Source organism: Pagrus pagrus (assembly GCF_965226575.1).
Source record: "Pagrus pagrus genome assembly, chromosome: 7".
Lineage (NCBI taxonomy): Eukaryota > Metazoa > Chordata > Actinopteri > Spariformes > Sparidae > Pagrus > Pagrus pagrus.
The window spans coordinates 1,220,857-1,247,303 of NC_140191.1; the positions used below are offsets into that span (position 1 = coordinate 1,220,857).

Below are 26,447 nucleotides of genomic sequence, written 5' to 3' on the forward strand. Positions count from 1 at the left end.
TTGACCCACTGGACGTCCTCAGTAAACTGACAGTCATCTTATTTCTCCTCTGTTGCCTTTTGTCAGACAAAAACTGTTGGTGTTTAGAAAAAGACAAAAATCTTTCAGCAATAAATAATAATTATCTTTTATGTTTGACGACATCAGTTCTGACTTTAATCTTTGTGTTTATTAACATCCGAGTGAAATACTCGCTTCTGATTGGCCAGTTACAGCATCGCCACCAATCAAATTAAAGAGTCGCTGTTGCTGCAATAACATCAAAATATTTTGTATTTTTAAAAACGATATAGTTCCTGATAGAAGACGGACGTGGACGACGGCAGCTTTTTATTTTTAACCAGAAAATGACAATTTTTCAGATTTAACAGCTGTCGCTGTAGGAGTTGATCGGAAACTGATCAGAAAAGCCAATTATTTAATTGATCCGTCTTAAAGGAACAGTTCACCCAGAAATGATAATTCAGTCAGTGCTTGATCAGCGTCTGGTCTGATCAATCCAAGTTTATTAATTACAATAACCCAGATTTCATTCTCCAGCAGCACAAAGAGGCTGGTTTCAAAGTAAGAAGGGAGATTTACTGTGATTAAACATATTAAAAGCACAAAGATAATCTTTTTTTGTAAAATCATGTTTGTATTAAACCTCCTGTAGAACGTGGTCAGTGTGAAAACTGTATTTTTTTATTATTAAAATACTTCTATATGCCGACGTTTGAACCAATAAGGACACGTGTACACGTTTCAAGCATCACAATTTAATTTTTAATAATTTAAGGCAGGTGCCATTTATACAAAACCTAACAGGGAATCTGTCGTCGAGTCTTTACACACATTTCAATAATATCTGTTCGAGCTCAGCGTCGCTAAAACGTGTTCATAAATACATAAATCGATGTTGGCCCGATGCATGCAGCGGAGTCTAAATGTTATCAACAGATTTCTGAATGGAGATAAAAGAATAAACCCTTAAAAGATTCATTAATTATTGTTGTGAAGTCGTTTTTTTATTGTGTAGATTTTAATCCGACAGAAGCTGAAACACACAAAGATTTTTTTTTTTTACCTGAAAGTAAAGTGCCATACAATCTTACAGTGTTGAACAACAGTGTTATTACTTATGATTACAGAGTAACTAAAACACCCCTGAAGATCTTGGTTGGTTTAACTTCTCACCTGTGTGCAGTGACATCACTGAGGGGGCGTGGTTACAGGTGCAGCAGAGTCTTTTCTGACTGGTCATTAGTGCTTCATTCGTCCGTTAGCTTGATTTGACTCATGAGACATGAGCCGGGTTTAAGGTTTTAAAGCTGGTTTAAAATGAGCGGTGGTGATCCTGAATCATTATAACGATGACGTAATTAACAGTACAACGATAAAAATCTTGTACTTAACGTTCCCATGAAGCAGCTCGTGGAGCGCTGCCCGGGGTTTGTCTCCAGGCACCTCATTACTTAGTCAGCGAATAGGGCTGCTAACTTAGCAGCACAGCTAACTTTCTAACAGCAGCTACATTTAGCATCAGTTAGCTGTTACCTTAGCGTCAAAGCTCTGAGTGTCTGTGAGAAAACTACAGAAATCTCCTCGGTGCTGCATCTGGGGTCCATCGTTCTCAAAAGCAGCAGTTAGCGGTTACTTTAGCAACAAGTGAAGCTAACTGTCCAGAGCTGAGGCGTAAAATATGATCCAGTTTCACCACATCAGCGAATAAAGTTGTGTTTTTGTACAGTTACCTGTGAGGCCCCGTCCCCAGAAACATGACAAAGAAAGTGTTTAATGGATGCAGAGTCAGTTTACACGCCTCGAGTGCAGGACGACTCATCAACGTGATACAAAACCACTTTTTGCCATTGTTGGGCCCGAAACTTGAGTACAGACGTGTGATAATGAAACACTTTCACATCAGTTCTGACTTCATGGGGACTTTAAGAGGAAATGGATCCTGTTCAGATATTTTAAACCAGCTTCATAAAACTGAAAAATACTTCGTGCTTTTATCCAGTTAACTCCAAATCAAGCTGACTCTGTTGTGTACGTATGAAGACCACGAGTCGTATCTCCTCCTGCAGCAGCCTGATGAAACAGAAGTTTCTATATTTGAGCCAATACAAATAAACAGTGAAGTAATCTATTACTACCGTCCACTGTTGTTCTGAGAGTTTCTGTTGAGTTTGTACAGCAGATTGTTTCTGATGTAAAGTGAAATTCGTCTTAATTGTAATATAATGTTGTCGTCATAGTTAATGTAAAGAAATATACATTTTGTATTCCTGACTGTAGATGCTAATAAAATTAAAGGGGAAGTTGTAATATTAAATCTTGTGACGAGTTTTTTTTTGTTCACACAAGAAAATAACTTTGGTGTTCAGGATGTTAAAAATATCTTTTGGGTATTGAGGAGTTTTACTGAACCATCACAGAAGATGATGATGAACCTTTTTAAACTATTAAAAAGATAAAGACAGCCGGCTGATCTCTGATCAGATTTACATGTTGTAGCTTCACTGCTAACTGCTGCTAAAACCAGAATGTCGCCTTTTAAAATTTCTATCGTTAAAATAAGCACGATATAACACGTAATCCGACTGCTAACAAGATACAACATGTGAATCGGACAGACTTGGAGTTTTTGTAAGGTGGATTTTTGTTTTCTTTTGTTGGGCCGAGGCTAGCAGTTTCCCTTTGCTTCAAGTCTTTGTGCTAAGCTAAGCTAATCCCATCCTGGATCGTTCTCTGTACTAGACGCACAGTGAGGCTTTGTCCATCTTCTCATCCGGCTGTGGGGACGATGATTTCCCAAAATGTCTGATTCTTTAAATCCTTTCTTAGACGTCTATTCAGTCCTGAATCTGCCATCTCAGGTCCTCCAGGTTGTCCTGATGTCCCAACATTATCCTGTGTAAGGAGTCGCAGATTTTAAATCCTTCGAAGGAGTTGGACCCTGAAATGGGTCACTAGTTCATTTAATGACCTCACATCACAGGATTTCTGGGTAATGAAGTCTTTTTAAAGAAGTTAATCTCTCGCTGCCATAGAGCAAACGTCCCGGATGAGTCCCGTCTTTGTCGGCAGGAGGCGAGGTGTCCAATCATCCGAAGGCGTTTCCGTTTCGGATGGCCTGGGCACTGAGCTGGTTCCTGCTGGAGACGGGTCGGTCCCGACTGAAGATGGTGTCCTGATCGCTGTCCAGCTCGGACTCTGACATCATCAGGCTGGAGTTGTGCTCCGTGCTGCGGTGTTTGATACCTGCAGAGAGGAAAGTGTTGAGTGTGAGCTTCCTTTATATCTGCTGCCATTTCCTGAAAACAGGCGAGTTTCTTTTTCATGTGTGAAACTGATTTTTACCTTATTTTAAATCAAGTGTAAAACCCAATGAAAACAAAAGAATCAGGAGAATTTCTTCAGTCATGTGTGACACTGAGTTTTGACAGGAGACGCTAAATAATGTAACTAACCTGCTAACACACAACAGATGTATCTTGTGTTCAGTGAAGAGAGAAATCATGAATGCTGTTAGTTCTGTTACAACATGAGGTGGTGGAGCGCTTCAGCCTCTGGTGGTCAAAATGAGTATTACAGAAACAAACGCTTAAAATTGAGCTTTACAAAAAATGTGTAGACATTTTTTTCCCCCTCTTGATTTCACACATGACAAAAAACTCTCACGTATGGAAAGGGAAAGAGGAGAGGTTTTTTTTTCGTAATACTCATTTTGACCACCGGAGGCTGAAGTGCGCCACCTCATGTTGTAAATAGACTAAAACTTGGCTCACATGAAAAAACAAACACCTTTTTTGTTTTCCTGTGATAATCTTTTTTCGTTTCTTCCGTGAAATGTGAAAAAAAGGAGAGAAAAAACAATCTTTGTAACATCATTTAGCACTTAGAAAGATGAGCCGTACAGAAACAAATTCTGCTGGGAAAAAAAAAAAAAAGTAAACACTGGGATCCATACTTGGAAAAATGGGAGAAATCACACAGGATTTTTTATTTTTACAAATGGAAAAAAAAAAAGTCTTGTCCTGTTTTTCACAGATTGGAAAAGATAAATAAAGAAACTCAAAGATTATCCGGGCTTAACTTTTTTTGTGTCAAAAAGAAAGGGAAAAAAAGTTGGTCATGTTTGAAACAGTGACAGGAAAACAGCAAAAAAATTAAAATAGTCTTTTTTATATAGATTTTCTTTTCATGCGTGAAACTAATACTGAGTGGGAAAAAAATCTGATAGGAGGAAAAACATCTGGAAGAAAAATTATTCAGATTTCTTTTTCTAGGTGGAAAAAAACATCTAGAAAAAAAAAACATTTTTACTTAAAATTCCGGTTTGTCTTTGTTCTAGCCTGAGTAGCTCAGTGTGTAGAGACGCTGCCTCCAGGATCTGAGGTCACAGGATTGATCCCTGAGTCAAGCCTGTTCAGAAAACTGATCTGGGTTGAATTTTTAAGGCTGAAGTCCAGAAGAAAGAGTGAAAAGCTCTGAGAGACAGAGTTCATCAGACAGCTCAGGCTGATAGAGGACTGCTCTGAACTTCTGAGGTCGACGGATTGATTCTTATGAGACTCAGTGAATTTAAAAGTCTAACACCCAACGTGAGAGTGAAAAGCGCCTAGAGAAGAGCTCCCAGTGTGAAGAGGACCTGGTGGCGCAGTGGGTTTGTTCTCTGCTGGTAGTAACCAGAGGAACTCGCGCAGGTTCGAGTCCAGCGATATGCTGATACGAGTCTCCTCAGTTGTGGGAGATGGTGATTTCTCAGAGATGGAAACAGGGAGGTTTGGGATGTAGAACCAGCTGTTTGAACCACAACATTAAAGAAATGTATTTATATTTCCAGCAGCAGTGAAACATTAACGTGTGAAGACCTGGTCAAATGTCTGAGCTGAAAGTAAAAGTAGCACAACTTCATATTGGAAACTCGGGACAACATCTTCATCTCACTGCTTCCATCTTTTGGAAACACCCGGCACCTGAGGCTCCAGGTACTGGCTGGCAGCAGGATTCAAACCTGCACGAGTTCCTCTGGTTACTACCAGCCGAGAACTAACCCACCGCGCCACCAGGTCCTCTTCACACTGGGAGCTCCTCTCTGGGCGCTTTTCACTCTCACTTTGAGTGTTGGAATTTAAAATTCACTGACTCTCCTAAGAATTGAACTGTCGACCTCAGAAGTTCAGAGCAGCCGTCTATCAGCCTGAGCTGTCTGATCAGCCTGATGACCTCTGTCTCTCAGAGCTTTTCACTCTTTCTTCTGGACATCAGCCTTCAAAATTCAGCCCAGATCAGTTTCCTGAACTGAAGCGACGAGGGATCAAACCCACAACCTCAAATCTTGGAGGCAGCGTCTCTACACAATGAGCTACTCAATCACAGACAGCTACAGGTTGTTTCTTGGAGGTTTTGACTCTGAAAAATCTGGGAAAAAAATGGAGGAAAGAGAGGAGAAATTGTTAAAAAAAATTTAATTTCAGGGGGGATTTTTTCTCTAAAATGTAAGAACCTCTTACATTTTGGTGAAAAAATCCTTCTTTTGAAAAATTTCAGGGTTTTGTCAGGGGATTTTTTTTCTTTTTATTTTGGGAGATGTTTTTATTTCACAACATTTTTTCGAAAAAATTTTCCGTTTTTTTTTCTTCCCTTTTTTCCAAAATTTCAGGTTTTCTTTGGTTATTTTTTTTAACGAAAAGTTTAGTTTTTGTTTGTTTTTGTCAGAAATGTCTGTTCTTTTTTTTGAGAGAGACATTCGGTTTTTTGTTTTTTGTTTTACAAAAAAAGGAGGCATCCCCCCCCCCCCCCCCCCCCCCCCCAAAAAAAAAAAAAAAATTCAGGTGGGGATTTTCTCCTTTTTTTCCCCCAAACTTTCAGGGTTTTTTAACTTTTATTTTGGGAGACATTTATTTTGCTGGTTTTATCCAAAAATGTTGTTTGTTTTTACAAAAATTTCAGCTTTTGTTTTTTGTTTTTTTTCCCCTAATTTTGGGAGACCCCCCAAAAAAATGTCTGATTTTCAGTTTGTTTTTTTCCAAAATTTCTATGGGGACTTTTTTTTTTCCACATGTGACAAAAAAGAAAATCAGGAAATATCAGGAGAAATTGAATTTTTCCAGAATTTCAGGGGGATTTTATTTATTTATTTATTTTATTCTTTTTTCCAAAAATTTCAGTTTTTTGTTTGTTCTAGTCAAAAAAATGTTTTAATTTTATTTTGGGAGACATTTTATTTTGCCCAACTTTTTTTCCAAAAATGTCATGTTTTTTGTTTTTCCCCAAAAAATTTCAGAGGGGATTTATTTTATTTTTTTCAAGCATTTCGGTTTTTAAAAATGTCAGTTTTTCCCAAAAATTTCCGTGGGGACTTTTTTCCCCACATGAATGTGTGAAAACAAGTGAAAAAATGGTGGAAAAGGGAAAAAAATCAGGAAATATCTATTAATAAATAATAAGAATTTTATTTTTTCAGAATTTCAGGAGGATTTTTTGTTCCAAATTTGAGGAGACTTTTTTTTTTCAAAAATTTCAGTTTGTTTTCTTTGTCTTCTTCTTCTTCTTTTTTTTTTTGTCAGGGGGGATTTTTCCCCAAAAAATGTCAGGAGAAAAAAAAGTCATGTTTTCTAAAATTTAAGGGGAAAAAAATAATGTGTCCTGAAATATCAGGAGAAATTTTGAAATTGTATTTGTCCTGATATATATTAGGAGAAACTTTTTTCAGGATTTCAGGGGGATTTTTTTTTTCAAAATCTTAGTAGAATTTAGTAGAATCAAATTTCTTTAAAAATGTCAGGGGGGACTCTTTTCCCCAAAATATAAGGGGGAAAAAAAGGAAGAAATTTTTTTTTTTTTTTTTAAAGATTTTTCAGGAGAAATGTGATTTTCAGACTTTCAAGGGGAATCTTTTATACACGCGTTTTCACAGATGAAAAAGACGAAGGAACTTTGAAAGATTATCATGGCAAAAATATTTTTTTCCACCAGTTCTGAAGTCATAAACACAGGGAAGAAAACAATTTAGATCAGAATTAGAAAATGGATCACCAGAAAAAAAATGTCTTTACTAGCCCCTCAGGGCTTCCGTATATTGACCTTTGAACTTTTGGATATAAAATGTCATCAATAATAAATAATAATTTTTCACTGTTTCAACAACATTCTCCTGCCAAAGCCCAGAAAAAAGTTTTGTCCTCAGTTTCACACATGAACATGATTTAAAGTGACTCACTGAATTTGGGCCTGAGCTCCACCCTCTCCTGTTCATCCATGTTGTCCAGGATGGTGTACTTGGTTTTCCTCCTCACCTTCGTCTGTCTCCTCCTGAACACAGTCAAACGAACAGATTCATATATATGTTCAGGTTCACAGTAACATTGTCGGCGTTGGGATGTTGGGATCGGCGTATCGCCTGGAGACTTGTGTTCACCTCTTGCAGCAGCAGATGACAGTCCAGCTGACGGACAGGATGAAGACCATGAGCATGAAGCTGGTCAGGATGACGTACAGCACCCTCCACTCTGAAACATCAAACCAGCTGCGTTTAATAAAACTATATATGAACAAAAACAATGAGTCGCCTGTTGGGACTGTGTGTTGTTGAAAACTTTTACAGACAGAACAGATTTATTTAGTGAAATATCGAATGACATTACAAAGTTTGTATTTTTAGTAGTGAAGTCCATTTATTGATGACATATTTTGTGTTTTCATCAGACAGTTTTTAGCGTTGAAGTAATTCTGACACTGATTTCAAGATTTCTTCAGAAAACAAATTGAAGTTATCAGTTTTATTATTGTAACTGTGTCCAGTAGGACCAATAATTAGAGCTCCTAATTACCACAGTTGCTCTCTCCGTCGCCAAGGTAACGACGAATCAGGTTCTCCGTCCAGAAGGGGTCGCAGGTGCACTCCTTGCTGATTGGATCACACTGGCCGCGCCCCGAACAGCGGAGCAGGCACACTGAAAGAAGACATGGAAGCAAAATATGATGACGAGAGTTGATTGTTATGAAATGAGAAGAATCAAGTCATTGATTCATTTTAAATGTTTTCTACACACCAAGACCGACTGTTAGCATTCCTGTTAGCTTAGCATACATCTGCTTCTCATGTGTTCACATTCAGAATTAAGATGCCTAATATCTTTAAATAAATGTGGAAATAAACTTTGTTTTTGATTGGTGTTTTGCTCTTCAGTGTCTAAATGACTTCATATATTGTGAGAAAGAAAATAAAACCATTATTTTTTGTGTGTTGTTTTTTCTCACGGGGTTTGAAACATCCATAACTTCTTCTTTTCTATTAAAACCATTTTAGGCCAAAGTGATAAAATTATAACTTGCTGTAAACCATAAATGTCACGTGGGTCTTGAGGCTCTGAGAATGATAAATTAAAGACAGCAGACATCAACACAACCCATTTGATTAACAGTGTGACGATTTTCAATTCATACACATTTTATCACTTTCCTCATTCATTTTTAAGCAATTTCATCACTTCTGTCAGCTATTTTTTTGTTTCTCACCCTTGAGGCAACTTTTCTTCAATGATAATTTAAGGATTAAGGATTTAATAATGTATTTTTGTAATGATCAGACATCAAACAGTTTACTGTGAAATCTCCAGGTGAAATGATGAGGAGACTTAAATAATATTAAAAATGAAACCTACAGTAAACTATTGTTTGTTTGGGTTGTTTCAAGCTATCTGAGCCCCGTGCCACCAGTTCAAGGTTCAACAATGATTAAAACGTATAAAACAGAACCAGACGAACTCACAGCTTCATGAATCTGATGAAAACAAAGCATCTGATTGGCTGTTTGAACTCACAGACGGTGTCGACTCTCAGGACTCTGAACAGCAGGTAGTCGCTCTTCTCTCTGAGCAGCTGGTTTCTCAGCAGACTCACCAGCCTGGAGCCGAAAACCGGCCCCGAGGGGCCTCGCACCGAGAACCGCAACACTGTGCTACACACACACACACACACACACACAAATAACACAAGCAGAGAAAACTAACTAACAATGTTAAAACACAGATTTCCTGTGTTCAAATCAAATTTATCTCACTGTTTTTGTGCTTGAGGAACCATGCGGCTGCTTTAGTTAAAGGGACAATGTAGTTTTGGAGAAAAAATTCAAACTTGGAATTTTAATATTATAATATTAATGAAGTATTTTTTCCATCAGGGAATAAAGAAGCTGTTCCCAGAGAAAGAAAACAAAGAGTTTGTTTATTTAGTTTGTTTAGGCAGAAAAAAAATCAGCTCATTTCTCTGCTCATTAACATTTCATCAATAAAACTACAGACTGCTCCTTTAAAGTGTAGTTTATGATAATAACTACACCTGGTACCTGAGGTGTGAGTGGCCCTGCAGTGCTCGGACCTGGATGTCGCTGTCGAGGACGTGGAGCAGAGCGGCGAGCTGTCGGACCACTGTGTCCCTCTGAGCCACACTGACCTGAGACACCGACACCAACATCTCCAGCTCCACCTCCTCTCCACCACCAGGCTCTACGGAGACACAACAGGGACAAACTTCACTGCTCTCACAACAAGTAACACAGACGGAAAGAAGTCACATTTTGATAAGAAGGATCCCTCGGCGCACAGCATCGTTGCTGTCCTACCTGGTCGGACCTCCACGGTGGCCATGGCGCTGCTAGAGCGGCCCTGAGCGTCGGTCACCCGCAGCTGGAACAGGTAGGTGCCCTCAACCAGGTTGGCCAGGTACAGAGAGGCCTGAGTGTCTGAGCCGTACAGCACGTCCTGCAAACAGGAAGTAATCACATGATCAATGAAAATTTCTAGCTATTATGACAGACATGTTACATTAATATTTTTTAAAAATTACAATTTGTTTTTATTAATCATGAAAAGTTTAATATTTTTCTCAAAAATTTCAGGGGGGGCAGGGGGTTAAATGTATTTTTAATGAATTTTCAATTTTGTTTGTTTTCGTCAAGAATTTCAGGGGAATTGTTGTTTTAATTTTAGGAGACAGTTTTTCTCTCAATTCAGGGAGGATTTATTTATTTATTTTTTTAAATGTAGGGGGGGGGGGGGATGGTTAAAAAATGTCTGTTGTTTTTTTTTCTCCCAATTTTTTTTTTTTTGTTCAGGGTTTTTTACTTTCCAGGGCTTTTTTAAAATGTTTTTAATGAAATTTCAGTTTTTGTTTGCTTTCGTTAAGAATTTCAGGGGAATTGTTGTTTTAATTTTAGGAGACAGTTTTTCCCCAAAAACTTCAGGGAGGATTCTTTTTTCCTCAAAAAAAAGTTGTTTTTTTTTTGTTTGTTTTTTTCAAAAAAAATGTCAGGGGAAAGTTGATACCTTTTTTCCTTAAAAAGAATACATTTTTTCCTCCTAAGAAAAAAATTTTTTCCTCAAAAAAAGTGTGCACTTTTTTTCCTCAATAAAGTTTGTACTTTTTTTAATTTCTGAGAACGTTTGTACATTTTCCTTAAAAAAAAGTTAATTAAAAAAAAACAAAAATAAAAATCAATTTTTTTTTTCAGAAGAATTTCAGGGGAATTGTTGTTTTAATTTTAGGAGACAGTTTTCCCCCAAAAAACTTCAGGGAGGATTTTTTTTTTCCTCAAAAGAAGTTTATTTATTTATTTTTTTTAAAATGTCAGGGGGGTCAAAAAATGTCATTTTTTGTTTGTTTTCATTAGAACATTCAAGTGCATTTTTTTTATTTTGTTTTTTTTATTAGGAGACAGTTTTTCCCCAAAAACATGCAGGGATAAAAAGTCAAGAAAGTCAAGAAAGTTTGCACTTTTTTCCTCCCCCCCAAAAATCACCTTTTTTCCTCTAAAAAATGCACTTTTTCTCTCAAACAAGTGCGTACTTTTTTCTCAAACAAGTATGTACTTTTTTCTCAAACAAGTATGTACTTTTTTCTCAAACAAGTGTGTACTTTTTTGAGAAAAGTGTGTACTTTTTCCTCTCAAAAAAGTTTGCACTTTTTTCCCACCTACTCCTTTCTGACAAAGAACATTTTGATTAGTTATTAGTACATTATTGGTAAATAATAACTATATTTACCATACTTTTTTCCTCAAAGATTCTAGAGAAAGTGTGCACTTTTTTCCTAAAAAAAAATCTATTTTTTCCTCAAGAAGAATCAATTTTTTTCCTCCTAAGAAAAATATTTTTTCCTCAAAATAGTGTGCACTTTTTTCTCAATAAAGTTTTCACCTTTTTTCTCAAGAAAAATATCATTTTTTCCACCTAAAAAAATTTTCACTTTTTTTCTCGAGAAAGTTTGTACTTTTTTTCCCCCCAGAAAGTTTGCACATTTTCCTAAAAAAAAAAAAAAAATTTATTTCCCTCCTAAAAACAAAATCTCTATTTTCCTCAAGAAATTTTGCTCTTTTTTTCTCAAGAAAGTTTGCACTTTTTTCTCAAGAGAAATATCTTTTTTTCCCCCCTAAATTTTTTTTTGGCACATTTTCAAAAAGAAAATTAATAATAAATAAGTAAATATAAACAAAATAATAATAATAAATAAAAAAAATTTCCTCCTAAAAAAAATTATAATATATCAATTTTCTCTCAATTTTCTCTCTCTCTCTCTTGCACTTTTTCTCTCGAGAAAGTTTGCCCTTTTTTTTTTTAAACAAAATAAATAAATAAAAAATGTCCTTCAAAAAAAAAATTCCCCCTCAAAAAAGTCAGCACTTTTTTTTGTCGAGAAAGTTTGCGCATTTTCCTAATAAAAATTTTTCCCCCTCAAAAAAATTAGCACTTCCCCCCGAGAAAGTTTGCACTTTTTTACTAAAAAGAAATCCTTAAAAAAACCCACTTTTTTTTCCAAAAAAGTTTGCACGTTTTTCCCCAAAAACTTTGGGATTTGGTTTTCTCTAAAAAAGGTTGCTTTTAAAAAAAAAAAAAAAATGTCAGGGGGGTCAAAAAATGTCTTTTTTTGGTTTGTTTTCATTAACAAAATTCAGGTGAGTTTTTTAAATTTTAGATGACAGTTTTTGCCCAAAAACATGCAGGGATAAAAAGTCAAGAAAGTTTGCACTTTTTTCTCAAACAAGTGTGTACTTTTTTTCTCAAACAAGTGTGTACTTTTTTGAGAAAAGGTGTGTACTTTTCCTCTCAAAAAAGTTTGCACCTTTTTTCTCAAGAAAAATATCATTTTTTCCACCTAAAAAAAGTTTTCACTTTTTTTCTCGAGAAAGTTTGTACTTTTTTTCCCCCCGAGAAAGTTTGCACATTTTCCTTAAAAAAAATATATATATATTTTATTTCCCTCCTAAAAACAAAATGTTTTTTCCTCAAGAAAGTTTGCACTTTTTTCTCAAACAAGTGTGTACTTTTTTCTCAAACAAGTGTGTACTTTTTTGAGAAAAGGTGTGTACTTTTCCTCTCAAAAAAGTTTGCACCTTTTTTCTCAAGAAAAATATCATTTTTTCCACCTAAAAAAAGTTTTCACTTTTTTTCTCGAGAAAGTTTGTACTTTTTTTCCCAAGAGAAAGTTTGCACATTTTCCTTAAAAAAAAAAAAATATTTTATTTCCCTCCTAAAAACAAAATCTGTTTTTTCCTCAAGAAAGTTTGCACTTTTTTCTCAAACAAGTGTGTACTTTTTTGAGAAAAGGTGTGTACTTTTTCCTCTCAAAAAAAGTAAAGTTTTTTTTCCCACCTACTCCTTTCTGACAGAGAACATTTTGACTAGTTATTAGTAAATTATTGGTAAATAATAACTATATTTACCATACTTTTTTCCTCAAAGATTCTAGAGAAAGTGTGCACTTTTTTCCTAAAAAAAAAATCTATTTTTTCCTCAAAAAAGATTGCATGTTCTTTCTCGAGAAAGTTGGCACTTTTTTTCCTTAAGAAGAATCTATTTTTTCCTCCTAAGAAAAATATTTTTTCCTCAAAATAGTGTGCACTTTTTTTTCTCAATAAAGTTTTCACCTTTTTTCTCAAGAAAAATTTCATTTTTTCCACCTAAAAAAAGTTTTCACTTTTTTCCCCCAAGAAAGTTTGCACATTTTCCTAAAAAAAAATATATTTTATTTCCCTCCTAAAAACAAAATCTCTATTTTCCTCAAGAAATTTTGCTCTTTTTTTCTCAAGAAAGTTTGCACTTTTTTCTCAAGAGAAATATCTTTTTTTCCCCCCTAAATTTTTTTTTTGGCACATTTTCCAAAAATAAATAAATAAATAAATAAATAAATAAATTTAAAAAAAAAATAATAATAAATAAAAAGAAAATTCCTCCTAAAAAAAAAATATAATATATCAATTTTCTCTCTCTCTCTCTTGCACTTTTTCTCTCGAGAAAGTTTGCCTTTTTTTTAAACAAAATAAATAAATAAAAATTTCCTTCTAAAAAAATTTCCCCCCTCAAAAAAGTCAGCACTTTTTTTGGTCGAGAAAGTTTGCGCATTTTCCTAATAAAATTTTTTCCCCCTCAAAAAAGTTAGCACTTTCCCCCCCGAGAAAGTTTGCACTTTTTTACTAAAAAGAAATCCTTAAAAAAAAAACACTTTTTTTTTCAAAAAAAGTTTGCACGTTTTTCCCCAAAAACTTTTGGATTTGGTTTTCTCTAAAAAAGTTGCTTTAAAAAAATAAAAATAAATAAAAATGTCAGGGGGGTCAAAAAATGTCTTTTTTTGGGTTTGTTTTCATTAACAAAATTCAGGTGAGTTTTTTTAATTTTAGAACATGCAGGGATAAAAAGTCAAGAAAGTTTGCACTTTTTTCTCAAACAAGTGTGTACATTTTTTCTCAAACAAGTGTGTACTTTTTTGAGAAAAGGTGTGTACTTTTTCCTCTAAAAAAGTAAAGTTTTTTTTCCCACCTACTCCTTTCTGACAGAGAACATTTTGACTAGTTATTAGTAAATTATTGGTAAATAACTATATTTATCATACTTTTTTCCTCAAAGTTTCTAGAGAAAGTTTGCACTTTTTTCCTAAAAAAAAGAAAAAATATATATATTTTTTCCTCATAAAAGAAATCAATTCTTTCCTCAAAAAAGATTCCATGTTTTTTCTCGAGAAAGTTTGCCCCTTTTTTCCTTAAAAAGAATCAATTTTTTCCTCCTAAGAAAAATATTTTTTTCTCAAAAAAGTAAAACTTTTTTTTTCAAGGAAAAAATATTTTTTTCCCCCCCACCTAAAATTTTTTTACGCTTTTTTTCCTAAGAAAGTTTGCACTATTTTTCTCAAGAGAAATATCATCATCAAAAAAACAACAAAATTTTCCTCCTAAAAAAAAACAAACATCTTTTCCTCCTTAAGAAAATAAATAAATAAAAAAAAAATCTATTTTCTTTCGAGAAAGTTTGCACTTTTTTTTCGAGAAAGTTTGCACTTTTTTACTAAAAAGAAATCCATTTTTTCCTCCTTAAAAAAAACAAACACCTTTTTCCCCCAAAAAAGTTTGCACTTTTTTTTAGAAAGTTTGTCCTAAAAACAAAAAAAATCACCTTTTTCCTCAAAAGAGTTTGCACATTTTTTCGAGAAAGTTTGTACATTTTCCTTAAAAAAAAAATACATTTTTTTCCTCCTAAAAATAATTTGTACTTTTTTTCTCAAACAAGTTTGCACTGCAAAATTTCAAGAGGGTTAAAAAAAAAAAATAATCTGTTTTGGGTTTTTTTCCCCCCTCAAAAAAGTCTGTTTTCTGTCTGGGTTTTTTTTTCTCCAAAATTTCATTTGCTTTTCAGGTTTTTGTTTTTTTTATTATTTCAGGAGAATTAGTATTTTCCAAAATCTTAGGAGAAATGTTTTTTCAGACTTTCAGGGGAATTTTTTTCCCATTCTGTGTTTTCACAGATGAAAAAAATGAAGGTTATTTCATTGCTAGGATTTTCCTCCCTGATCTAACCATAAAATAGTTCAGACCAGACTTCCTGTACCAGTGCTGTGTACTGACCCCAGCAGCAGGACTCTGGCTGTCTCTGACCCACAGGTAGTGGACCTCCGTCTGGTCTCCGTCCGTCATGGAGCCTCGGAGGACCAGAGAGTTGTTGGGTAGAGCGAGAGTGTGGCTGCCGCTGGCGTGAGCGATGGGAGGAAGACTTCTGGCTGCAGGAGGAAGGACGACAGAAAGACATTTGTATTAACACAATCGTGACTAGGTCTCTGAATTATAAATAGTGTGACTGGAGTTTAGATTTGGACTGCAGTTCAGGTTCTTTAAGGTTGTAAATAAACAATATTTCATTATTGATTGATTGGTTTGTCTACAGAAAGTCATAAAATAGTAAAGAGTGTTTTGTGGAGGTGCAGAAGAGCTCATGAAATGACGCCGCCTCACCTTCCTGGACCTGGACAGTCAGTGCAGCGCTGTCAGTCGCCCCCTCCTGGTCACACACAGTCAGTCTGAAGGTATAGCGTCCAACCTGAAGACCTGTCGCCGTGGCTACAGCCTGGTCCACTCCCTCCAGCTTTAACCCCGGAGGACCGCTGGAAAAACAAGTCAGAGAACACACAGGTGAGTCTGAGCTGTGATGAGCCGAGGATATTTAGTTTAAAAATTATCTTCAGGAGCTGTTTGTACCTGATGGCATCCCAGTGATAGCTAACGATGCCGTGGTCATCGGTGCTTCCGCTGCCGTTAAGCGACAAGCTGCTTACAGGGAGAAACAACTTCCTGTCAGGACCCACGACGGCCAGCGGGCCACGGTTTGACCCCCTGACCTCTGATACTGAACGAAGGGAGGGCAGAGACGGAAGAAAAGGACAGTAAAGGTTTAATCCGGTTTAGTTTATTTGAACGTTTTTCACATTTTTTGTCAGATTTGTCTCATAATTCTTTGTTAGTTTATTAAACAGGGACAATCCAGGGAGAAGCAATGCAGCAGAGGAAATGTTCTGTAGCTGAAATCCTCTAGTGTAAGAAAAACTGTATTAACCTAACCTATCCCTATCTAGCACCCCCTGCTGGTCAGAGTGAAACAGTGAACATTCATTTTACCTTTAAAATAATAACAATATTTCTGTTCTGTTTGTGGGTTTAACTGCAGAAAATGTGACATTTATCACATCATATAAACACACATGTCAGTTCTTCGCTGTTGTGTTTCTATATTTACCAGACTCTGCACCGGTCGTAGTGGAGGGCTTGGTGGTTGTTGGAGGGTTGGTGCTGGGAGCTGAGGTGATTGTGGGGTCAGAGGTCACAGCTCTGGCTGGAGGGTGGCTGGACGTTGGTGGAGCTCCGACTGCCGACTGGAACATCTTCAACGTGTCTGTGGAGCATCGAGAGAACACAAGTTATGGGGGGAGTCACAACAATCAACTGGCCTCCCAGTGAAGACGTGTGGACAACAGACTGGGAGTGAACTCAGCCTCTGAGAGAGACGGAGGTCAGTGTGAAGACAGAGGACACAGTACAGAGGTGATTTACAGCAGCTCTGACCAGGACTATGACTCTGAGGACGAGAGGACACGGCAGGCGAGGACAGGAGAGGACGGAGAGAGAGAGACAGAATATTTCCACGTTACTCTGTGAACTGAGGGTTTATTTGGACTGAACCAGAGGTGACTGTGGAGACAAACCAACACTGTTCTGGTGACTGTGACTGTGAAGCTCGTCTGAGTTCAGTCACAGAGACAAACTTCAGGTCAGACAGTGGACGGTTGGATTTTTCTGTTTAAAAGGAAAATATTTCCTTTCTTCACCTTTAGTGAGCTTATTTTGTTGACTTGTTAGACTCAGTAGTGAACTGGCTGCTTTTACATCTCCAGCTGAAACTACAGGCTGTCAGACTGTCACAATTGAATTAAACTGATTTAAAAAGTGCGTCTGTGTGTTTGTGTGTCTGTGTCTGTGCAGTACCAGTTGTAGGTTCAGGAGAAGCTGAAGGTTTAACTGTGGGTAGCGTCGGCTCTGCAGGGTTTCCAGGGGACACCGTCAGGGGTCGATCTGCAGGTGAAGGAAGGAGGTGAGCTTCTGTTTTATCAAACAGAAAATGACACATATAAACAAAGTAAAACAGTATAAATTGTGTTGTCCTTTAAGGTCAGTTTGTTTATTCAGTCATGAAAACAAAGAAAGTTTGATTATTTAGTTTGTTTCAGCCAATGAGCATCTTTCTCTGCTCATTAACATTTCTTCAACAAAACTACAGACTGCTCCTTTAATCATGACATCATACTCTCAGGTCTACCTGGCTGTATCGACGTGCTGATGGGCTGATGAGGCGTGGCAGACGTGGGAAGTAACATCCTTATATGGGTGTGTTGGGTGGAGTCAGGTGTTGGTTTCTGTGGTAGTAACAGTGTCGCTGATGTCGGATCAGCACCGCTCTCTGCTTCAGTCTGTAAAAAGAATAAAAATACATTTTTGCTGTTAGTTCTCTTGTCAGTGCAGCTCCCTGAAGTGAGACAAAGGCCGGATGGATACGCTGTTGTTCGTCAAGAAATAGTTCGTACATAACTCACCCTAAAACCACCACAGCTAGTTTTTACGTCTCTGTGGATTAACAAACAAGAAGTAACTACTTGATCAGCGAGCTTCACAGCTGATGGTTGGTGTATTTCTGAACTCAAAATAGATAGAGCCACGTCAGCCGTTTCCTCCTGCCTCCAGTCTTTATGCTAAGCTAGGCTAACCATGTCCTGTACTGAACACACGGACGTGATACTGATCCATCTGAAGTTAGAGAGCATAAACACCCGGAGTCTCATCAGATTCTGATCCGGAGACGTTCACCGACGGGAGCAGAGCTCAGAGATTACTTGTGAACTTGTGGGATTAAAAAGTGGATTTATCTTCACTCCTGTTGATCAGCCTGACTGCAGCAGTGATCCGGAGGTGACCTCCACTCTCAACAAACAACTCAGCTCACTCACAACATTAGGAAACATAGTTGAGTCATTTTTAGACTTTGTCATGCAGAAATCTGACGTATGATATCTGTGAGGTTTCGCCTCAGTCGCCCTCGCTGTGATCCGTCACACTGTATTATTCATCACTCACTGTTTTCTCTGCAGCAGGAGGATCTGCCGTCGGTCTCCTGGTTTTGTCCTCATCTCCCTGACTGATGTTCCCCCCAGAGGAGCCTCTATTCTGGGCCATGCTGCTTTCCCTCTCTGGACCGACCTCTGCCTCTGATTGGTTGAACCCGTCTCCTCCTTTCAAGGACGGCTGCTCTGTCACTTCCACCTCTGAGCCGGGCCCTCCCCTCTCCTCCTGGCTTCCCTCTGAGTCCACATCCAGCATGCCAGGGTCAGAGAAGTCCTGCCAGGGCCGGTTGAATAGGGCGAGGTCCTTCAGGGCCTCCAGGTCCCCGGGGGCCTCAGAGGACCTTGAGAGGGGCTTCCAGCGACCGCTGTAGGGCTCCCCTCTCACCAGAGACTCCAGTACCAGCGTCTGCGGTGACGCTCTACGCAGGAAGGCGAGGACAGAGTCGGACCCGGGTCGCTCTCGGGGCCGGCAGTTCTCCCTCTGCTGGCAGTTCAGGATGTAGCAGCAGCCCTCGAACAGCCAGGCCAGATCGTAACCCGGCAGGTTGCAGCACGCCGCCACGCACTGCGGCAGAGACGCCACTCCCGGTACCCGCAGGATAACGCTGCTCTCCACCGCCGGAGACACCACCGCCTCGGAGAAGGTCGCCCCCTGCCAGCACTGAGACGCCACTGCAGCTGCAACACAACACAATCCTTCAGTTTATCTTGTTTTTGTGAATATTTTATTCTATTTAAGGTTGTTTTTGTGGAGTTTTTTTTCATTTTATGGAGAAACTAAGAAATATGATTGTTGGATGTCGTAGAGATTAAAAAACAACTGATGTAAAGTTAAGATTTATTATTTTGGGCTGCAAATAATCAAACATAGTGATGTTTTTTTTTTTTCCAGTAGCAGCTGATGATAATGTTGAATGTGATCAGGGAATGAAAAAGTTATGCATGTTTGTTGATATTTTATTTTGCATTGTTATTTCAATTTTTATTTAGTTTATTTTTTTCTGTATTTTAAGTTTAATTATTATTATTATTTAACTTCTATTAAAAGTTTTACTTTTATTGACTTTTTTCTGACGTTTCCTATTTTTTAAAAGTGCAAATAAATAAAAATAAAACTGAAAAGTCAAACTAGACTGGTAAAAAATACACCAAATACTTATGTAGTATGTTCCTACATGTAAACAGCTACATATTCTAAATATTTTATTTTGTTAAAAAAAGGAAGTAAATATTAAAAAATAATGATAAAAAGTATTTAAATAAAGAAATTACATACATATTAAATAATGTTAAATAAATAATAGTAAATGTATATAAAATATATGTAATCACACTTGAAATATTAAAAAAAACATTAACTTTTGTAAGTAGACACGTATAATTCTTTCTTTTTTAATTACTTTACTCTTAAAATGAACTTTAAACTTAATGAATCTGTTTCTGAGGTCACATTTTTATGCTGCTTTGACACAAAACCTTCAATCTTAAAGTCAAAACAACACAGTTTGTAATGTCGTACCTTCAACACTGTGAAGCAGCAGCAGAAACATTTTCTCCCACATGTTTACTCAGTCTGAGGATCTGCAGCCTGAAACAAACAAACAAACAAACAAGCAAACAAACATGATGATCTCATAGAACAGTATATAAACAGTTTAAATGAGCTCAACCTTAAACAACATTAATCCAGAAACATGATAGGAAACAGTTTACTGCGCTGCTGTTACTTTTCCTACTCTGCTGTTAAAACATACTTGTACTTAAATGAGGTTTTGAATGCAAGAATGTTAGTTGTAATGGAGTATTTTCACAGTGTGGTATTAGTATTTTACTTGAGTAAAGGACCTGAACGCTTCCTCCAGCACTCTCTCTACAGCTGAACCTGAACAGTTTCAGCACCATGCGGCCGGACAGCGCCACCGGGAGCCCCGCCCAGCAGCAGAAGAAAACACGCTGCTCGGTGACGGAAAATAAACGCACCTTCATCTCGCAGATAATCTGATTTATCGCAATTACCTCAAATAACAGCGTTTAATTTATGTCGGTAAAAACAACACATGACCTTCGTTACAGCTGGTGTACGTCTGTCCACACGATGCGCAGGTCGCTCTCCTAAATACACCGTCATTCCAAACTCCGTTGAAAAATGTATTATTTTAAAGAAATCCTTTCTTGTGGAAAAATACATACGAGTAATATTATTTTGATAAATACAGGTTCTGTATCTACATTCACCACTTTCAAATTCGGCATCAATTCCTTAAACTAATTAGCCCGTTTTCCAATAAAACTTCAACTTTTTATGCGGATATGTTTATGATAACCGGCTGGAGTACCCTGCCGATAAACATTAGCAGTGTACGGTGGTTTGAAACGTGGGATTTTGTTGAAATCACCTCCAGCCATGACGAAGAGACGTGTAATAATTCAAATCTCTAAAAAGTGTCCACTATTTCACGATGGAAGCTTCTTTAAAACGATTTCTGCGTTGCGCATCTTGTCTTGAACGACACCGTAATATTAGAGGATTTTTGAACGGAGTCTGGTGCAAGTGACACAGGCTAACAGCGGGTGGGAATGTTAAGCTAACCCCGACATATTGTTAATATTTGTCCATCGTGAGGTCAGAAGGCGACATCATGTCCGACACTCCTCATCCTCCGTGTGGCCGCGGTCTGTTTCACACCTGGACACCTGCACGCGCCGCGTTCACCCACCTGGTCGAGGCCCGCCGCCTCCAGTCCGCCCAGCGGCTCCTCACTGGTTCTCCATGCTGAGCCCAGTCAGCCCCACAGGTCACACACTGGTTCGTCACTGGGGTTCATTGGTTCCACGCTGGTTCTGAATCTGTTCCGAGAAAACACGAGCAGTGTCGAGTCAGCGGAAATACACGACATCCGGTCCGAAATCTTCACAATAAAACTTTTTTTCTCATAAATAAATATATATATGAGAAAAAATCTTATTTTTTTTATTTATTTTTTTATTATTATTTTTTTACTTGTTCTCGGTTAGTGGGTGGGTTGTCGGGATGGGGTGGTGTTCTGTTTCTCTGTTCTGTTCACACCTCAAATAGGGAGCGGGAACATATATTTGTACTGTGTTTTTGTTGGTACATGTATCTGTACTTTTTTGTATTTTACATTTTTGCAATACTGGTTTCCAGTTAAAGGAAAGAAAAACAAACAAACAAACAAAAAAACACAGGATAAAACTCAGACCGTGACAGTTTGAGGACTGCAGGATGTCATCAGGGTATTTATTCCTCTTTAGGTGAAGAAAAAATACATTTAGACGAGCTCGTTTTTCTTTTTCATTATTGAAATGAATTATGAATCATTCTGATTTTTTGTTTTGAAAAGTGTGTAAGTCTGAAACAGTTTCTGAAGCTTGAAAATGTCTGAAATGTATTTATATAAGATTAACAATGGAAGTGATTCTGTTTTAAAATTAACACATTGGATGAGATTTCCTGATGCAGCTTGTAAACTCACTGGTGATGCCTTTAAAATTCTGTAGGATTGTAATTAAGATAAATTACATGACATATTGTATGTTTTTTTTTTCAGCTTATTTCACTCATTCAACTGGAAACACATTCAACAGCCTTTGGAGGGAACCGAAAGTGCTAACATGCTAACATGCTAACTGATTTCTGGGTTTTAGGACTACAGACTACACCTCTGTATATAAACTGCATTTGTATCGATGTTTTAAGCACAAAATAAAAATAGAAATAAATGTATAAACATGTGAATGATTCCTGTGTAACATCTCACCTGTCTTTACTTATAACGTGTTTTTACACACCTGAACTCTCATACAATAAAATATACGGTTAATACAACACACTGGAGAATATAACGACTGAAAATATGTCAAGAACTCTTATTTTGTAGGCATACTCGTGTGATTTCCGGTTTAGACTTCACTAACTCTGTGGAGCTTCACAGCTCTGACACTGCAGGATGGTGGTGACGTAAACTTACTGGAAACCTGCTCATTATAATAACTACACATAAACTAATAACTCCTTTAGTACTTTGTGTATAATTAGTATAATTGGCAGATGATAAATAACATTTATTTTCAGTCCAAAGAAATTAAAAAAAGAACAAGATCAGACATTTCGGGCTCATCCCTCATTTATTTTTGTGTTTTCTTAAAAAAACAAACATGTACAACTGAAATCACAGCCATATATAAATTACAACAGCAAACACAATTATCTATTTTAAATACGCTCCTCTGCTCGGCGCCGACTCATCATTCAACCAATAAAACGACCTGCAGTCCGGTGCATTCAAATGTACAGTGTGGTGTTTCCCTCTGTGACGCTGAGGGGAAAGAAAAAGCTTCGTCCGCACTCACACAGTCGTCACTCGTCAGCAGACAAAAACTAAACAGTCACATTAAAAAACAGAAAATCTTTTCAACAGTAAACTTCAGAGTTCGAGTCGATCATTTCACACAATATCAGTTCACAGATTCAGTATTTTGTTGCTCCAGGGCACCGGACGGCAGCACAGGAGGAACTCAACACACTGATTACTGCTGAAAAACATCCGACACCTCCAGTTTTAATAAGCTTGTTGATGAGATGAAATGTGTTCTGATCAGGCATCCACTTCTCCCATTAAACCTGAACTGATCGATCAGTTTTAGGAAGATTTCTCTGATCTATTCTGCACAGAGAAATAAAAGTGAGACGGTAAATGAGTTATTAAAGAAAAAACTTTTGTTATAACTGTTTGAATTATTTTATCTCGTTTTATATTTTGGATTTTATTTGCTTGAATTATTCGTCTTCACTGTAAAGTAAAAAGTACTCTAACTTTATTCTGAAAGGTGCAAGTTTGATTTAGGAAACTGTTTGTATGTCTGGTGGATTTTAAAGCCCTGCTGCTGCCGAGATGCCCTGGAGAGGCAGTTAGTTAGTGGAGCTGCTGCTCAGTGATGCACAGCAGGAGGCTGAACTGGTCAGTGGACATACTGGACGTCTCCCAGTCAGACACACAGACAGGAAGTGAACGTGCATCACATCCGGTCAGACTCAACTCAAACTGAGCGCACGCTCCACAGGACGCTCAAACACGACGGGTCGCTCTCTGCTGAGCGTCTGGTTCAGGACAACGAGCGAGATTTGTTTAGGAAACCAAACATCCAATAATAATACTAATAACAATACTAACCCTATTTTATCAGCCAGTCAGAAGCTTCAGGTGAGTTTATTCCAGGAGCCTGATGCATTAAGTCAACACATTATTGACGTTATTCTGGAGTGAAATTGTTATAAAGTGTTTCCTCCTGATGCTCTGATTCAAGATGAGAGGAAGTGTATCACATCATAACATCTGAAGTATCACAGCCTACTTTAGGTGTTTTACGTACAGATAACCGATAATTACCTACTTAAAATAAGGGCTCGTGCAGCTGAGGGTGAGAAAGGCTCAGATGATTTAATAATCCGCAGCTCTGATGAGATTTGTTGTTCACACGTGCAGCAGTTGGACGTGACGAGTGCAACAACAACGTCTTTTTTCTTCTTCTCTGTATTTATTGGTGGATCACAAACCAACTTTAAAAAGGTGCCAATCACAACCTTCAGTATCGGAGTGTGACGATGCTTCACTTTTATCAGCTTTGGATGAACAGCTGATTATACACAGTTCCTGATATCAGCCAATTATTTATTGTGCAGCGTTAGTTTGTCATACACAACAAAAAGCAAAGTAAAATACAGTTCTGTATTTGAGCGCTGATCACGGTCGACTGTGTTCTTTGAAGCACTATTTCTGCTTTTCACTTCCCTTCAGTTCTCAGAAATCCATATCTGTTAAATTTGAGATTCAAAGATGTTTTTAGTTTGAATAATGTTGGACAGTTTGGTAGCTGAGTGGTCAGAGCGCTGCACAGACACGACCGCTGCACGTCACACTCCTGTCCATCTGTCCTCGTCCAATGACGGCAAAAATATTCTAAAAATAATCTTTAATTAATATTATTTAACAGATTGACTGGATCAGTTGTTTGGCTTTCAACACCTGAACTCCACCAAAGATCTTAACTGTGATGTTTTTGTTCGGATCGACTCCTGCGACTTCCTTTAATCTTAGAAAATAAATCAGTGTATTCATCAAAGCTCTCGGCTTGAACCAGACACTTCAGCTGAAAGCAACATGCGGTTTTAAAGCGTCAGTACACACATTAATGTCCAATAATCCCTCATTAAGTTCCTTCTCATCTTTTCATTTTCTAACTCCCTTTAAATCAAAAACATAAAACTTTTATAAAATGGGCCATAATCTTCGTCCGTTCAGCAGCTGAGAACAACAGAACTGCTGCCTGATGTAAAAACCTGCTGATGAAAGAAGGATTCACATTATTACACAAACTGTCGGTTTAATTAAGTCATAAATAACTTTACACTGTTTATAATACAGATTTTACAATATTAGAAAGATGTTATAATGACCAGCAGTAAATGCAATAACGTGACGTTTTTAAACCTTCTTACATTTTAAATTTGAAAAAGGAAATTTTGAAGAGTTGTTGCATCAATCAGCAGTTTTAACGTCTCCAGCTGCTAAAAGTCTTTTTACAGTCTGATATTGTTGATTTCTTTCCTCCGTCTGTCTGTTAATCAGCTCTGAAGCCCCTCAACGACTCCCGGCCCAAAACAAGCCAAGATAGCGGCGCCCTTCAAATCCAGACATCGAAAACGAAGATGAAACTCAAATCGGTTCCGTTTTGAGATTTTGAGACTTTCGCGAGAGTTCTGGACCAAACAAAACACTGATGAGCTTCTTGTTTGGTTGTTTTTCCTGATCTGAAGGACGACAGCTGCGTCCAAAACGTTAGCTTAAAACATGTCGTAGCTTCTGATTAAACCTGGAAGACGAACAGATGATCTGAAGTTTCAGGGAGTGTAAACGTCTCCGCTTTTGTTTGGTCTTTCCTCGAGATTCTCAAACTTTGAATGAAAGACGGACTTCCTAAAAACCTGCTTCTTTAATTATGTTGGAGGAGATCTTTGCATTGATCTGTGAGGAACACTGTCGGCCTTCGAGACGATTCCCAGCAAACAGAGATGATCAGAAGTTTGAGCTTCTCCCTCGACTACCTGCTTTCTGACCTCACTTTCCTTTCAGAAACTGAACCACGCGTCTCATCGTATTTACACTCAGACAAACACACAGACAGACGGAGACAGGATCAGAAGTTTCCTGGAGTTTTGGGTCGTGTTTGGAGCGTTTCATGGAGGCTCTGCTCTTCCTTTTTAATCCTCATTTGATGTTTTTCCTCGTTAAATCCTAAAGGGCTTCCTTGGTCACACTGGTAAAAAGGTAAATCTGACGTCCTACAGGTCTCTGGGTAAAACGTTCACACTTTGAGAAGATTTCCAGCTAGCGGAGACGACGAGCTCTTCAGGTCGTGTATTTTTAAAAACAGGGAAAAAACAAAAAGTGCACACCGACACAGCTGATCCCTCTGGACATGCACAACCGCCAGTTTTCTTGCCTTCAGAAGACGCAGGACTCCACGTTAGACTGATGCATAGACGTCTCTCAGCATGTTTCTCTACGACTCTTCAGAGCAGCTCAGCTCGACCTTCAGGATCTTTAATGGAGACAAGGAGCTGCTGGATTCACATCGACGAGGCAAACGGAGCTACAGAGGACAGGGAGGAGCGCGTCACTCCGACGTCCACCAGGAGGCAGCAGAGAGGTGAAGAATACAAGCAGGTGAAGGCAGCAGGGATCCTGGGTGAACCGTTTCTCCTCTTCGCCCTCAGAGGGACGAACACTGGACGCAGCAGCCGTCAGGGACGCTTGCTTCCACGATCATCAGCATTCGAGCGGCGGGTGGAAGCTGCGTCTGCAGTCGATGGCTTTGGGGCTGGGAGGCTGAGCTCGCTTCTTCCGGAGCTCCTCACGACCCAGAGTGCTGCTGAGCCGAGAGTACGCCGCCTTGTACTTTTTATCGAACGCAGCTGCAGAGAGAGAAGAGAGGGAAGGGTTATCATCCAGTTTACATCTGTCTCAACACAAACAAGTTGTTCCTGTTTCTGTCCTGCACACGTTTCACATCTGCACTGATTGATTTGTTAAAAAAGGACGTTTTGGTCTCAGAGAAATAACCAACAAAGTGACATAAACTAGAGTGAACCGAGTGAGCAGTGAGCCTGTGCCAGGCGAGAAACAGGTGAGTTTGTGTTTTAACTCTTCACTTCTCGTCCAGATTGAAATGAGACACAGCAGGTTAATCAGTGAGCTTCAGAGCTGCTGGTTAAACAGGTGCGCAAGATTCTGTGTGTTAAAACAACGTGTTGCATCCTGAACTCGTTCTTACCGACGTGATCTTTGCCCATAGCTGCCAGCGTGAGGAAGAGGAACTCTCTGTACAAACTCCTGTCAAACACAAAACACACACAACATTCACTGTGAAGGAAATTAAACAAACAGAGGAAAGTTAATCTAACTTGATTAGTATATTCACTGATGCATACAAGTCCAAAGATGACAAAC

The 26,447-nt window shown here is 38.0% G+C and overlaps 2 protein-coding genes across 4 annotated transcripts in view; both read right to left on the reverse strand.

The window, feature by feature from the left end:
- Positions 1–201: 201 nt before the first annotated feature.
- kiaa0319 (KIAA0319) lies at positions 202–20,788 on the reverse strand. 2 transcript variants are annotated; one of them, XM_084356198.1, is made up of 16 exons: positions 20,637–20,788; positions 19,439–19,507; positions 17,933–18,597; positions 17,121–17,271; positions 16,790–16,876; positions 16,044–16,199; positions 15,509–15,656; positions 15,266–15,414; positions 14,882–15,033; positions 9,614–9,752; positions 9,338–9,497; positions 8,814–8,950; positions 7,821–7,943; positions 7,409–7,499; positions 7,211–7,302; positions 202–3,246 (listed from the first exon to the last, which is right to left on the reverse strand). In XM_084356198.1, exons 2-16 carry the CDS (start codon positions 19,479–19,481, stop codon positions 3,089–3,091), a joined length of 2,451 nt encoding a protein of 816 aa, XP_084212324.1. In that variant the 5' UTR covers positions 19,482–19,507; positions 20,637–20,788; the 3' UTR covers positions 202–3,088. The 2 variants fall into 2 exon arrangements, with proteins under 2 accessions (XP_084212324.1, XP_084212323.1); XM_084356197.1 differs by having other exon boundaries at positions 16,790–16,903.
- Positions 20,789–22,042: 1,254 nt separating this feature from the next.
- Positions 22,043–26,447, reverse strand: part of dennd4b (DENN/MADD domain containing 4B) — a 43,392-nt gene continuing 38,987 nt past the window's right edge. For both annotated transcript variants that reach the window (XM_084356886.1, XM_084356887.1), the window contains 2 exons: positions 26,272–26,330; positions 22,043–25,912 (listed from right to left, as the gene is read on the reverse strand). In XM_084356886.1, the coding sequence (XP_084213012.1) occupies positions 25,767–25,912; positions 26,272–26,330 (205 nt within the window). In that variant the 3' untranslated portion in view covers positions 22,043–25,766. The remainder of the gene's footprint in view (positions 25,913–26,271; positions 26,331–26,447) is intronic.